Raw genomic sequence first — 15,241 nt, forward strand, 5'->3', positions numbered from 1 at the left:
ATAGACTAGACAGGTGGATGAAGCAGCTGTAAATGCAATTCAATCTGAAGAAATAAGAGCTAAAAGACTAACCTGGCTAGAGAGTACATAAGTGGTAGAGTACTGTCAAGCTTACAGAAGTATAGACCATGGAGTACATGCCCACAAATCCCTGAGAATTACTGGATAAGCAGATAAAGGGGTCAAGAAACCAAAATGGAAACTTAGCTTTCTTAGACAAAGCACAGAATGTAAGAGTTGTGAGGTTCTACTGGAACTGTACAGGTCAGTAGTTAGGTCACAGCTGAAGACGTTCATGCTGTTCTGGTCATCGCATCATAGGAAAGATGAGACTGGACCTGAGAATAGTTCACAAGAGTGTAATGAAGATATTGGACTGAAGAATTTTAGCTATTATGAAAGAATGGATGGGTGAAAGTTGCTTCCTTTGGAAAAGATGAGGCCAAGAAAAGTCTTATTTGATGTGCATAGGTTAGAGTGGTGGAGATGTAGTATAAAGGGAGACTCAAATCCTTTTAGTTGTGGGATCCAAAACCAGGATAGGTAGTTTTAGAAACATAGACCCTCAAAACATTCTGAAATGTATTTGGCTATACATATGGAGTACAAAAAGGCCAAGGGGACCAGAACGATGGATTATGCTAGATGGCTTAGAATATGGAATCTATACTGCATGGTACGAGGCCATTTGGCCTATCAAGTCCGCAATGAGCATCCACACAGTATCCCCCTCACCACATCCCACCCCCCGCCCCCATAATCCTGCTAAACAACCTAGCCTGCACTTCTCTGGATACTATAGGGTAATTTCCAACGGCCAATGCACCTAATTTGAACATCTTTGGACTGTGGGAAGAAACTGGAGCAGCTGGAGGAAACCCACACAGACATGGGGAGAACATGCAAACTCCACATAGGCAGTTGCCAGAGGGCGGAATTGAACTCAGGTCCCTGGCGCTGTGAGCCACCATGCTGCTATTTGTTGACCAGCAACAATTAGCTGAATGGAGTCCATCCATGATTCAATTACCATTTCCACAATGCAATCTAATGGACCCCAAGAGGGTGATAATTTGTCCCTACACTTTACAGAGATCGTTAATCTCGACATTTGGTGAAAACGTGAAAAATGTGAAAAATACTGAGATACTTATATATAACTTTAGCAGGGTCACTTACATAACCCACTAAAACTTTGCTTGCAAGACTTAATGGAGAGGAAGTTCAGGAAACTGGTGGGTGATACATTACCATCTGTTATGTAATATCACCAATACTGAATTTAACCCCTTCAACACTTCACCAGCAGTGTAAAAGAATGCTATAAGTATACTGAAAATGACACCCACTTGAGTACAAATAAGCTATCATGAAACAGGAAGACATATAGTCCAGTTTTATTTCTGAGCAGATTTAGGATTGCAAAGCTACCTACTCCTGTAGTAATCAGGTTATTTTAGTACCTAAGTCTCAAGAAAATACCATTGGACCACTCCTACAAATGATAGCCTGCAAAAAATGAGGCTTCCTGAGTTACCTGCCAGTATCATGGCACACGTGTGGGATGAGTTTCAGGAAAGGTCCTGCAAAAGGGAAAGAGATGCTAGGTAGGTTTGGCTGAGAAGGCCTGGAATTTCTTTGTGAGCTCAAAAGAGCACTCTTTGCTCCTTAAAAAAATATACTTACTTCTCGGGGTTTCTTCTATCCTTCTATTGGTTTGGTTTAGCCTGGAGGCAAAGAAGTGATGCTTTCACTATTCAAAGTGGACTACAGGTAACATCCTGGTAAACTGCTTCTGTACCCTCTCCAAAGCCTCCACTTCCTTCTTGTAGAATGGCGACCAGTACTGTACACTATTGTCCACAGATGACATAACTGAAGTTCTATACAGTTGCAACATGACTTGACAATTTTTATACGCTATGCTCTGATCGATAAAGGCAAGCATGCCATATGCCTTCTTGGCTACCTTATCCACTAATGTTGCCACTTTCAGGGAAGAGTGGACATGTGCACTTAAATCTCTCTGTATGTCGATGCCACTAAGGATTCTGCTAGTTACTGTGTATTTTCCTCCTGCATTAGATCTTTCAAAATGGATCACCTCACATTTGTTGTGGTTATCTCCAACCGCCATTTCTCTACCCAAATCTCCTGCCTATCTATACCTTGGCAATCTTCCTCACTATCTGCAACAACCCCATCAGTAAACCATCTGCACATTGACTAATCAGGCTACCTAGATTCTCCTCCAATCCTTTTATATATATTAGAAATAACAGAGGTCCCAGCACTAATCCCTGAGGAACATCACTGGTTACAGACCTCTAATCAGAAGAACACCCTTCCAATGCTACTGTCAATCTTCTTGACTAAGCCAGTTCTGTATCCAACTTATCAGCTCACTGTGGATCCTATGTGACTTCTCTGTTTATATCGGCCTGCCATGAGGAACCTTATCAATTGCCTTGATCAAGTCCTTTACAATATTTACCACTCTGCCCTCATGAATTGTGTGACCTGATCTGCACACTTCAATAGGAGTCTTTCCTGCTCTTGAATTGCTTAAAAAGGGTAGGTTTTGCGAGCATAAAGGAAAGTAAGCAAGATGGATAGTGATAAGTAACAGCTGATATTTTAATTTCCCCATCTGACTGTTTTCCAACTGAATGACACAGTTAAAATTGGAGACTGCATGTTTAATTTTGAAATTTCTATCAGAATTTTAACTGTCCTAAAATTAGGTTATTTATTTTCTTTTGACATGACAATCTATTCAACCAAAGAATTTAAGGTTGTCTAGGTGCAAGATAACTTTCTCAATTATTTAAAAGCAAACATGTTCAAACTGACCACGGAAGCAAACACATTGAATGACAATAAGATATGGAAGAGATGAGAAAAAGGAAGCAAATCCTTTCACAGTTTGCAAATGCATCCATGTGTATACTGTATAAGGCCACTAAACTATTTACTTGCCCAAAAGATCACATTTAATGACCCTAAAATAATCAAAGAACTTGCCTTTCCTCCCGTTATCAGGTGTAAAATGAGTTTTCTGCACAGCATCTTATAACATTAAAAAGCACAAACATTGGAATTAATAGACATTGACAACATATTAGCATAAAGGTGCTTGAAGCTGTGCAACATCCAGACTGTTCAATGCACAGCAACACAGATGAAAATAGCTGAAAGAACTGCGGATGCTGGAACTCTGAAACAAAAATAGAATTTGCTTGACAAATCCAGCAGGTCTGGCAGCACCTGTGGACAGAATTCAGAGTTAATGTCTTTACAAGAAGCAGGGTGTAAAAATGTATAGTCAAGTTAACTGTGGGAGTCAATTGGTTCGTAGTGGACATCAGTGGCTAGTCTATCCCCAGAAATAGAAAGGAAGGGAAGGGAGGAGTCAACGATGGACCAGGTGAAGGTGAGAGCAGGATGGAAATTGGAAGTGATAAACTTTTCCAATTCCAGAAGAGAGAGAGAAGCAGAACCAATGATATCAAAATACCCGAGAAAGAATTATGAATGGGGGCCAGAACAGGACTGGAACAAGGAATGCGCCATGTACCCCAAAAACAAACAGGCATAACTCAAGCCCATGTGGGTATCCTTGACTACCCTTTGACCTGAAGAAAGTGAGAGAAGTTAAAACAGAAGTTGTTCACAGTGAGGAAGAGCTCGGCCTGGTGGAGGAGGGTGGTGATGGATGGGGACATTTCAGGTCTTTTTTCCAGGAACCCTTTCCCTTGGCCAAAGTCTCTGTTTCAGTCTGGCTGCAGCGCTTCATAGTAGCTTGGCACAAGTTGGAAGAACGGCATCTCATTTTCTATTTAGGAACTTTATAGTTTTGTCCTAATATATGTTCCCTAACCCAATATCGAGTTCAACAATTTTAGGGTTTGAGCATCCTCCCCATGCTTTCCCTGAGCTCCACACATCAGATCTTGTGATCACATGCTCTGCTCTATTACACACAACCTATTGTTAGCCACTAACAGTCCCCATTCATTCTACAAGGCTAACCATTATCCACTTCTTTATCTGTCCAACTGTTTTTCTTTCTCTTTAGGCTCTTTCTCCACCTATCATTTAGCCTTTAACCCCTTCCCCCACCTTATCTTTGCACAAAAATCAAGTGTTTCCAAGATAGTTGGGCTCTATCCCCACCTATTGTTTATTCTCTTCCTTTCCCATTTTCTGAATAAAAATCTAGCTACCATCAATTCTGAAGAAGGGTCACTGGACCTGAAATGTTAACTCTAATTTCTCTCTACAGATGCTACCAAACCTGTTGAGTTTTTCCAGCAATTTCTGTTTTTGATTAAGATGAAAAAAGCATTGAACATGGCAACAGCACAATAATACAACACTAGGAAAACAAACACATACAAATAATTGCATAGGCCATATCAGTTATTGATTTAAATCAGGAAGGAGCACTTTTTGACACAATAAACATTGTTGAAGGAGAGAAATGACAATTCAGATCAATCATATTTGACACAAATGGAATAAGCACTTTTTTTGTAAGCTTTTACAGAATTTTATTATAGTTGGTTAAGCATATCATGTTTTAAATCAGATCATTTTCTAGTGAAGTTCTAATCCATATATTTCAATAATCGATTGTGCCCATTATTGACATAATGGGCTCTCTATAAAGTTCACTGTTGCCAGAGTGCTACATTTGTGTGATTGTCTTATCAGGTTGTCCTAATATATGTTCCCCAACTGGTCAACTGGTACAAAATAGGCTCATGAAATACTGGACACTCTCTCTCTCCAAACAAATCTTAATACTATTAGCTTAATTATCTGTTTTCCAATTTTGGCTATGTATTATCCCCCAACATATAATTCAATCATTTTAATTTGGGTATGGGCTGCTGAACACTGACAAAATAATCATTTTCAAGAAGAACGGCACCTCATTCTTACTTCTGAATGGATGGATTCTGTCGGTAATGTTTTTGCTGAAGCAGTACTTGAGTATGAAATTGCTTTAGAAAGATACAGGTTCTTTGTAAGAAGTAGTTAGTTTCAAAAGTCTAATATGTATAGAGAATGATATATGTACTTCATTGCATGACGTTCAGGTATGGATTTGCTCTGATGGAAGGCGATTAAAGTACTATCTCTCGGATGCTTGTACAACAGGCATAAGTGTTTTGTTTTCACCACAGACTGAGTGAAAAAATAATTGTGGCAAAACACACTGGACAATCGTCAATAACTGATACAAAATATGGAACTTGTGTGTTCTTTAACTAAAAGGAAATAAATAAACCATAAGCCAAGACACAGCATTACAACACACCACAGCACACAAATTCTACATTGTCACAGCCAAGACAGACCTTCCTCCACCTCTGACCACTGTTCCAGAGTATTTTCATGATCTTCTTCTGCATTATATCAACAAAATTAACATTTAGATTATAAAACTCCTCTCAGACAGGTTCATATTTTACCTGACTGGTGGAAATAAACCTGAAGAATTAAAACTGATTCCATAGCTCCAGATTCAAAATGAAAATGTAAGCATGAGGGCATAAAATGTCAGAATTGTTGTATATTCCAGCAAGCATATCCAAGTTGATTCACATTGGTTTGCGAATGTACATTAACTGATTTGAACTATTTAAGAACAAAGCCCACTTCTGAATACAATGGGGAAATTATGGCTTTTAATGTTTTCTTGTCATGGATCATAATGATTGTGATCTGCCATAACTGGCACAAAAGCCAGTGGAATTACAAACTAATTGGTCTATTTAACTGGGATGGAAATGGGGAGTGGGGAGGATACTGCTGAACTTAGTGGAAAAATACCATAGAAAATTTCAGTACTCAAGTTAATGCTACTAAGTCTCAAATAAGAAAAATCTTCAAACATATCTATTTACCAAGGAATAATCAATTAATCAGAAGACAGCACCACAATGCAATTTAAATTCTAAAGGGCATGTTCGATTACGAGAACTTTCATCTTTCACCAGTGCAAATCAAGTAATATTTAATTAGTTGGCCATTATCCCAACCAATTTTTCTTTCCATTGAAGCCAAATTAATTCAGCAGAGGTGTATGAGGGTTGGTGGATTTGACAACCAAAGTTCATCAGTTATGTCCACTGATATGAAGTTCATATTTGTTTTACTTTGAGAGAATCCAAGTACTGCTGCGATTGATTTTATTTGCAACCCCTCTGCAATTTATAGATCAGTCATAACTACTTTGCAAAACATATACAGCATGCACTGATTCATAACCTTATTATCCTATTCAGAATTCCACCATACTCCTGACCTGGGACTTGTGGATGGCTAATAGTCTTTAGAGAGACTGTTTCACGGCAGAATTCCCAGCTCGAAAGGAATTAATATTGGAATTTCCATTACCATAAACTGCAAGCATTTCCACTTTAGTCATTCAGACTAACAGCAAGTCCAAAACATGAGACAAGTTCTCTTGGCGCTATCCAAAACAATGATTCAGTACAGACAAAGTACACTAAAGGTTGGATACTAAGGTAAAAGACACAGAGGAAAAACTGGAGTTGGGATTCTGAATTTTAACATTCTGATATCTTTCCCTGATGCTAACCTGTTCATTTTAAATATAACCTCACCAAATCCTGATAGAGCACATTAATATTGATGAACATTGACTTAATTCTTTACGGTGAAATAAATGAGTTACGAAGCACCAACTGACACTGCCTTAATGTAATTTGAAGAACAGTACATCATACTATGCAAGCAAGACATAGCAGTTGTACAAAGGGTTATGATATTTATAGTTAGTGATCTCCTTTACTTTGGCAAAACCAGGAGGGGAAACACTTCACCAACTGCAGTTATATTTATACAGCTTAACCCACTCTATCATAAGATCAAAAGTGGGGATGATTCAGTTCCATTTTAATTCCTTCATACATACAGTAGGATCTAGACAATTTTCATCTTGAGCTGGTGAATGGCAAGTCACATTAAGGTCACACAATGCCAAGCAATGATCACTTCCAATAAGACATCTAACTACCACCTTTTAACAGTTCTCATTACCACCATCACCAAGAAATGTGAAACTTTACTGGACCAGCCATGTTAATATAAAGGCTGTTAGAGCAGGTCACAGCTGCATTCTGCAGTGAAATACTGTCTCTCCAAAGACTATTAGCAATCCACAAGGTCCAGGTCAGGAGTATGATGGAATACTCCTAAATTGCCTGGCAGAGCGCAGTTTCAACAACAATCAAGAGGTTCTACACAGCCAGGACAAAGGAACCTACTTGACTGGTACCTCCATCACTACCTTCAACATTCACTCCCTCCATCACGAATGCACAGTGTGCATCATCTACAAGATGCACAGCAGTAACTCAGCAAATCTCCCTTCGACAACACTTTCTCAACTCACAAACTCAGCCTCCGAGAACCAAAAAAATAACAAAAATGTAGGGAAGTTACCACTTGAAAGTTTTCTTCCAAGTCACATGCCACATGACATGAACATATGCTGCTACTATTTCACTGTCACCTTGTCAAAATCCCAGAACTTCATCCCTAGTAGTGCTCCAGGTATACCTTGACCACATTGTCCTACAGCAGTCACCTTCTTCAGGGGCAAGAAGAGAAAGTTGTGTTTTAGGTCCTAGGGAGTGTCACTGAACAAAGAGACCTTGGAGTGCAGGTTCATAGTTCCTTGAAAGTGGAGTTGCATGGACATGAAAAAGCCGTTTCAAATGCTTTCCCTTAATGCCCAGAGCACTAAGTATAGGCGTTAGGAGGTTATGTTGCAGCTGTACAGGACATTGGTTAGGTCACTTTTGGAATATTGTGAGCAATTCTGGTCTCCTTCCTATCAGAAGGACGTTGTCAAACTTCAAAGGGTTCAGAAAAGATTTGCAAGGATGATGCCAGGGTTAGAGGATTTGAGCTACAGGGAGAGGCTGAAAAGGTTTTGACTGTTTTCCCTGGAATATCAGAGGCTGAGGGGTGACGTTATAGTGGTTTATAAAATCAAGAGGGACATAGATAGGGTAAATAGACAAGGTCTTTTCCCTGGGGTGGGGGAGTCCAGAACTAGAGGGCATAGGTTTAGGGTGAGATGGGAAAAGTTTAAAAGGGACCTAAGGGGCAACTTTTTCACGCAAAGTGTGGTGCATGCATGGAATGAGCTGCCAGACGAAGTGCTGGAGGCATCTGGATTTGTATATGAATAGGAAAGGTTTAGAGGGATATGGGCCAAGTGCTGACAAATGGGACTAGATTAGGTTAGGATATCTGGTCAGCATGGACAAGTTGTACCGAAGGGTCTATTCCTGTGCTGTACAGCTCTATGACTCTATGGAAGGGACCATAAATTCCAGCTTCTGAGACAGAGATTTGATCACCAAATTGGGTACAGGAAATGTACCAAAAAGGTAGAACTGAAGCTATCGTGAGATCAAGCTTCAGGTCTGAGTTATAAAGGTGAGGCAGGCACAGGGAGCTTGCCAATGAAGAACTTGAAATGCTAATCAGCAATAAATATTGACTGGCAACTTTAAGAGACAAATCTAATTTCAAGATTAATCTGATGAGAATAACTTGGCTTGCCATTGACTGAATTATTACATTACAATTCATTGACATACGTACATTTATATACCACATTATCTAGACTATAATCATAATTTACTAATGGCAGCTTAACTTACAATCTGTATGAACCCCTGAGAATTCTTAGAGATCTTCAAATGATCAATTCTACATTTCAAATATTAAATATTTGAAAAATACATTTTATGCATATGTGTGTGTTTCTTGGAGTGCACGTTCATAGCTCCTTGAAAGTAGAGTCGCAGGTAGATAGGATAGTGAAGGTGTTTGGTATGCTTTTCTTTATTGGTCAGAGTATTGAGTACAGGAATTGGGAGGTCATGTTGTGGCTGCACAGGACATCGGTTAGGGCGCTGTTGGAATATTGCATGCAATTCTGGTCTTCCCATCAGAAAGATGTTATGAAACTTGAAAGGGTTCAGAAAAGATTTACAAGGATGTTGCCAGAGTTGGAGGGTTTGAGCTATAGGGAGAGGTTGAACAGATTAAGGCTGTTTTCTCTGGAGTGTCGGAGGCTGAGGGGTGACCTTAGAGATGGTCTATAAAATCATGAGAAGCATGGATTGGATAAACAGACAAAGTTTTTTCCTTGGGGTGAGGAGTCCAGAACTCGAGGCTGAGAAGGGAAAGTGTATGGAATGAGCTGCTAGAGGAAGTGGTGGAGGCTGGTACAATTAGAACATTTAATAGGCATCTGGATGGGTATGTGAATAGGAAGGGTTTGGAGGGATATGGTTCAGGTGCTGGCAGGTAGGACTAGATTGAATTGGAATATCTGGTTGGCATGGACGAGTTGGACCGCAGGGTCTGTTTCCATGCTGTACATCTCTATGACTCTGTATACACAGACATATCTGAGTGGAGCCTTTGCTCTGAAAGACTTATGGTCTCTGCCTCACACTCCTTTTCCAAAATAAAAATACTGCAATTGATACTACATGGTTTCCTGCCCATTCACATACAATGAATTCCTTGTGAAAAGTTTCAAGTTCTTCTTTTAAAACATTGGATCTGTACAATTATTATCTGTTATCACATTTGCAAGTTCTGCTCTATTAAGTTGACAAAAGAAAATTAAAATTGCATTACAGGTAATTCTGGACAACTGAAACCACAGAAAATCTATTGCAGTTATGTTTATTTCTGCAGATGAAGCCCCCAAAGGCTTGTCTACATAAATAACTTAATTTCTGTTTACAAACCTTCATAAAGCTCAATTCCTTCTTCTCCATTGTCTGGGAAGAAAGAAACAGGAGAAAATGGAATAAATAAAAGAAAAAAAAACAGAAAGGAAAGAGGAACATCAACAAATCATCTTTCACAGATCAATATTAGGGTAAAAATGATCTGCGTCCATCCTGAGAAGACACAAAATTTTCTACCCAAGTTAATACTTCAGTGTAAAGCACCTTCTTTCTTACAGTTAGCTTTGCTCCATTTTAATGTAGTAGGTAGAATTTAATATCCCCCCAGGTAGGTTTGAAGATCCTGATGAAAGTTCCTGACCTGAAACATTGACTTTCCTGCTCCTCTGATGCTGCCTGGTCTGCTGTGCTCTTCTAGCTCCACATTGTATAGACTCTGAGTTGCAGCATCTGTCGTGCTTACTATTTCTAGGTTTGGAGGTCTCACGGATTGGAGGTAGGGACATTTAATCTGATGTAAGGTTAGCTTGTGGAAACACCATCATCTTCCCACCTCTGCTCTGGCAAAGTTAGGGGTGAAAAGGCTCATGGTAGCTTTCCTGAGCCACTTCCATCTGAGACCGTCATGTGGACAATGATTACTGATATTGTGGCTGCTTATATTCTGCTGTCTGTGTATGAGAAAGTCATTGTAAGGGGACAACTCAAAAAACAGAAACCTGTCAGACTGGTCTGCTATCTCTTGTGGCATGTAGGTCTTTCATTCAAATAAACTCTGAGCTTGATTAAAGGTCCCACACTGAGAAGATGGGATGAGGAGTACAATGAGAATGACGGCCTCCCCCCAACCCTTGTTGCTGACTGATTCCCCAAACACCCCCATTTGGCACAACCTGCATCCGTTGACACACTCCCAACCCACCTATGCTCGCCTGTCACCTGGGACCTATCGACAATGTTAGGCCTTGGGTGGGCGCATCACTGGCAGTTACCTCCCCCTCCTGCTCGCACTGCCTATAGTGCACAGATGCCCATGTCTGATTGGACAGAATTTGTCGGAGCTTTTGGGAGCTGGGCAAGACCTGTTGCTGTTTACCTAAGTGCCGAATGGGCATGTCATTAGACAGAACTTCCCGGAAAAGGGGCAACCTGGGACACTTGCTGGAGCTCCAGTTGGTCTTTGAAATCCCTACTGCCTGAATTAATAAGCACACAAATTGAAGCTGGTAAGAAAGTCAAAGAATAAAATTATTGAACCGTGGTTGCATGCATCCATCCTGGGAAGTCTGGCTTCTTCTAGAAACAGTGATACTCAAGTTTATTTCTGAACCCCATAATTCTATTACAAAGCATGTATGCAATATTGCAAGGAAATACAAATAACTTGAATGACTTATGGGGCTTTTAAGATAATCTGAATAGTTAATGAACAAGTAGAATTAATTAGTTGCAAGGTCGGTAAAGACAACCAGGGAACTATAGACAGTGAGCCTGAACTCAGTGGTGGGCAAGTTGTTGGAGGGAATCTTGAGGGACAGGATGTACATGTATTTGGAAAGGCAAGGACTGATTCGGGAAAGTCAACATGGCTTTGCGCGTGGGAAATCATGTCTCAAAAACTTGATTGAGTGTTTTTGAAGTTACAAAGAGGATTGATGAGGGCAGAGCAGTAGATGTGATCTATATGGACTTCAGTAAGGCAATCGACAAGGTTCCCAATGGGAGACTGATTAGCAAGGTTAGATCACATGGAATACAGGGAGAACTAGCCATTTGGATACAGAACTGGCTCAAAGGTAGAAGACAGAGGGTGGTGGTGGAGGATTGTTTTTCAGACTGGAGGCCTGTGACCAGTGGAGTGCCACAAGGATCGGTGCTGGGCCCTCTACATTTTTGTCATTTACATAAATGACTTGGATGCGAGCATAAGAGGTACAGTTAGTAAGTTTGCAGATGACACCAAAATTGCAGGCGTAGTGGACAGCGAAGAGGGTTACCTCAGATTACAACAGGATCTGGACCAGATGGGCCAATGGGCTGAGAAGTGGCAGATGGAGTTTAATTCAGATAAATGCGAGGTGCTTCATTTTGAGAAAGCAAATCTTAGCAGGACTTATACACTTAATGGTAAGGTTCCAGGGAGTGTTGCTGAACAAACAGTCCTTGGAGTGCAGGTTCATAGCTCCTTGAAAGTGGAGTCGCAGGTAGGTTGGATAGTGAAGGCGGCGTTTGGTATGCTTTCCTTTATTGGTCAGAGTATTAAGTACAGGAGTTGGGAAGTCATGCTGCGGCTGTACAGGACATTTGTTAGGCCACTGTTGGAGTATTGCATGCAATTCTGGTCTCCTTCCTATCAGAAAGATGTTGTGAAACTTGAAAGGGTTCAGAAAAGATTTACAAGGATGTTGCCAGGGTTGGAGGATCTGAGATACAGGGAGAGGCTGAACAGGCTGGGGCTGTTTTCCCTGGAGCGTCAAAGGCTGAGGGGTGGCCTTATAGAGGTTTACAAAATTATGAGCGGCATGGATAGGATAAATAGACAAAGTCTTTTCCCTGGAGTTGGGGAGTCCAGAACTAGGTTTAGGATGAGAGGGGAAAGATATAGAAGAGACCTAAGGGGCAACTTTTTTACGCAGAGGGTGGTACGTTTATGGAATGAGCTGCCAGAGTACATGGTGGAGGCTGGTACAATTGCAACATTTAAGAGGCATTTGAATGAATATATGAATAGGAAGGGTTTGGAGGGATATAGGCCGGATGCTGGCAGGTGGGACAAGATTGGGTTGGGATATCTGGTCGGCATGTACGGGTTGGACAGATGGGTCTGTTTCCATGCTGTACAGCTCTATGACTCTAGCATATGTTTTTGCTTACAATTTTTAAATTCTGCACATAATATATTGTCTGTATTGGATATTTTACATAAATAGGTAGTGTATCAGCAATTCCACTGAGTGTACAAACTTGTTCAATTCATTTTAGTTTGTAAAGATTTGTCAGTCACATAACTATCAAATAAAACTTGAAGCTACTAACAATGAGCTCCTTGTTTTGCAGCTTTTCAACATTTCCAAGCTCTAAAAACAGTCAACTCATCATCAGCCATTGGATAGGATTATACAGCAATATTATGGTAGTTCTTACTCACTTCTTTCCAGGGATCCCTTTGATGGAAGCTGTGGGAGCTGCCGGCCTCTACGTCCTGCCATTGGCGTGCTGGTTGGGCTTGTCTGGACTGACCCACCACGAAGATGTGACCTGTACAATATTTTTTTTAAACAGTGTTAATTATTTTTGTCAAAAAATGTATGCTACTTTCAAAAATAAGTGGGAAGCACTTGGGAAATATACTTATTAACCCTATAATTAAGACTTCATGACAGGATCAAACTACAACTATCAGTTATGCATCAGAGTAAAACGATTTCAAGCAAATGTGTGAATAATGTTTTAAATGATCATGGCACCTCAAAACTGAATGTCAGAGAAAACTGAAAAACATTGCAGCATATGAAAAAAAATCCCTTTAAGTAAGACACATTCCTGTAATCTACTTCAAATCAATTGGTTAACAGGCAGGAGATCCCTTACCAGTACCAAAAGAAAGTTTAAATATAAATGATACAGAGCAAAACTTAATAGCATATAGTACAAGAGCAAACATTTCATAGCTCTGCAATTTCTCTCCACAATTGTACTTCATAACTGGAAGTTGAAAGAGAGAAATCTTTGCCAAAGTTTTGGAATCATAAAGGCATTCAGTACTCAGAGAGTCAAAGATATTTTCCAATACAATATAACAATTGGTCACAGAGCTAGTGCCTTCTGATATAATACAGAAGGCATTTGTGAATGTATCTTTAATATGAGTTTAGTTTATGAAACATCTCAGTTGATTAAATCTGTGTACCTCATCAATAATCAAAGCATGGTGACACTTAAAGTCGTATCTTTTGTGTCCAAGGACAGCAAGCAGGCAGAAATTAGTATTTTATAAAAAGGAAGGTTAAAAATTATGTAAAGAATATTAAAAGAATAGCAGAAATGGTTCATGAAGGGTCATTATTTTTTAATGTTTAACCAAAAGGAACAATCTAAATTGATCTATTGTAGTTTGCACAAGTTACTGGCTATGTTGATTAACTAAATAAGCTTGTGAAGACAGAAAGCTGGATACTACCTCAAAAGTTTCAAATTAATTCCCATTGTAATGACTCCACATAAAATGCTAGCTGGAGGAGAAAGTGAGGACTGCAGATGCTGGAGATCAGAGCTGAAAATGTGTTGCTGGAAAAGCACAGCAGGTCAGGCAGCATCCAAGGAACAGGAGTATCGACGTTTCGGGCATGAGCCCTTCTTCAGGAATGAAGAATGAATGATTCCTGAAGAAGGGCTCATGTCCAAAACGTCAATTCTCCTGTTCCTTGGATGCTGCCTGACCTGCTGTGCTTTTCCAGCAATACATTTTCAGCGGATAAAATGCTAGCTGTCAATATTGACATTGTCTGCCAATAATAGGGACTCTCCTACATCCTGGAAAGAACTAGGAATCCACTGTTAGCCTCAAGATTATTTTTTTACACATTTTGCATTGTGACAGCAAGTTGCAATTAATAAGATGACCAATATATTGAATTGCATTGGTACCAAAATTTGCTGAGATGAGGTAACAAGCAGGTTAAGAACTGCAACCAATTCCTTTTAGTGATCTTTAACCTGGAAGAGAAAACCAGGATAACCACAACATGCTTAAATTAGCAGATTTTCCAGGCTCCTCAACACAGTATGATTTACATAACATATGCTGCTAAAGAATGTTGATAAACAAATGTATGATGCCCACACCATTATATCCATGTATGGATACAAATGCTGTGTTTATGTCTACAAAAAAAAGTTATTACTGAGGGCTTCTAGTGGCTACTCTGTGATGAAGGGAGACACTACTCAACTACAGGAAAAATAAAGGGAGAGTTGGCACTGGGGTGGGTGGGCGGGTGGGTACAGGTGATTACTCTGGCAGTTTGACGTATCTCTTTCACCTCGTTAGTGCAGGTGAGGGAGGGGCAGATCTTCCCGATGTTAATGATGGCATCGATCGCATGACGTTTGTTTCGGCACGTTCTGAGGATCTGGAGCGGGAGTTCATCCGCTCGAGTACAGGTCGTTGCTCTGATGGTCTGGATCTTTGATATTCCTGTCTATCAGGTGCCTCACGATTCCTGTAATGTCAGTCAAAAAGCCACTCAGTTGAACTTTAACCTCTCAAAAGCAAGTGTTCACGACACGATTGTGAACCTCTAGCCTTATCCAAAGTCAGATTTATTTAACAGGCGAATGGCTACGCACAATCTTGAAAAAGAAACTTAAACCACTATGGTATTAAGACATGTCACCTAAAACAAAGTAATTGTAACCATTGAGACTTGAGTTCTGGATGCCTTTGTAAAACTGAAAGAAAGAACTCATTAAGTTAAACAAAA

At 40.0% G+C, this 15,241-nt stretch overlaps 1 protein-coding gene across 9 annotated transcripts in view; it reads right to left on the bottom strand.

The window, feature by feature from the left end:
* rims2a (regulating synaptic membrane exocytosis 2a) overlaps window positions 1–15,241 on the bottom strand; it is a 1,169,411-nt gene that overhangs the window by 330,065 nt on the left and 824,105 nt on the right. For 5 of the 9 annotated variants that reach the window (XM_072570619.1, XM_072570618.1, XM_072570609.1 and 2 more), the window contains 3 exons: window positions 14,801–14,980; window positions 12,907–13,016; window positions 9,816–9,848 (listed from right to left, as the gene is read on the bottom strand). In XM_072570619.1, coding sequence (XP_072426720.1) covers window positions 9,816–9,848; window positions 12,907–13,016; window positions 14,801–14,980 — 323 coding nt within the window. Of the gene's footprint in view, window positions 1–5,366; window positions 5,388–9,815; window positions 9,849–12,906; window positions 13,017–14,800; window positions 14,981–15,241 lie in introns of those variants that run through there. The other 4 variants (XM_072570612.1, XM_072570611.1, XM_072570613.1 and 1 more) reach the window with 3 other exon arrangements.

Source organism: Chiloscyllium punctatum, chromosome 5 (genome assembly GCF_047496795.1).
Source record: "Chiloscyllium punctatum isolate Juve2018m chromosome 5, sChiPun1.3, whole genome shotgun sequence".
NCBI lineage: Eukaryota > Metazoa > Chordata > Chondrichthyes > Orectolobiformes > Hemiscylliidae > Chiloscyllium > Chiloscyllium punctatum.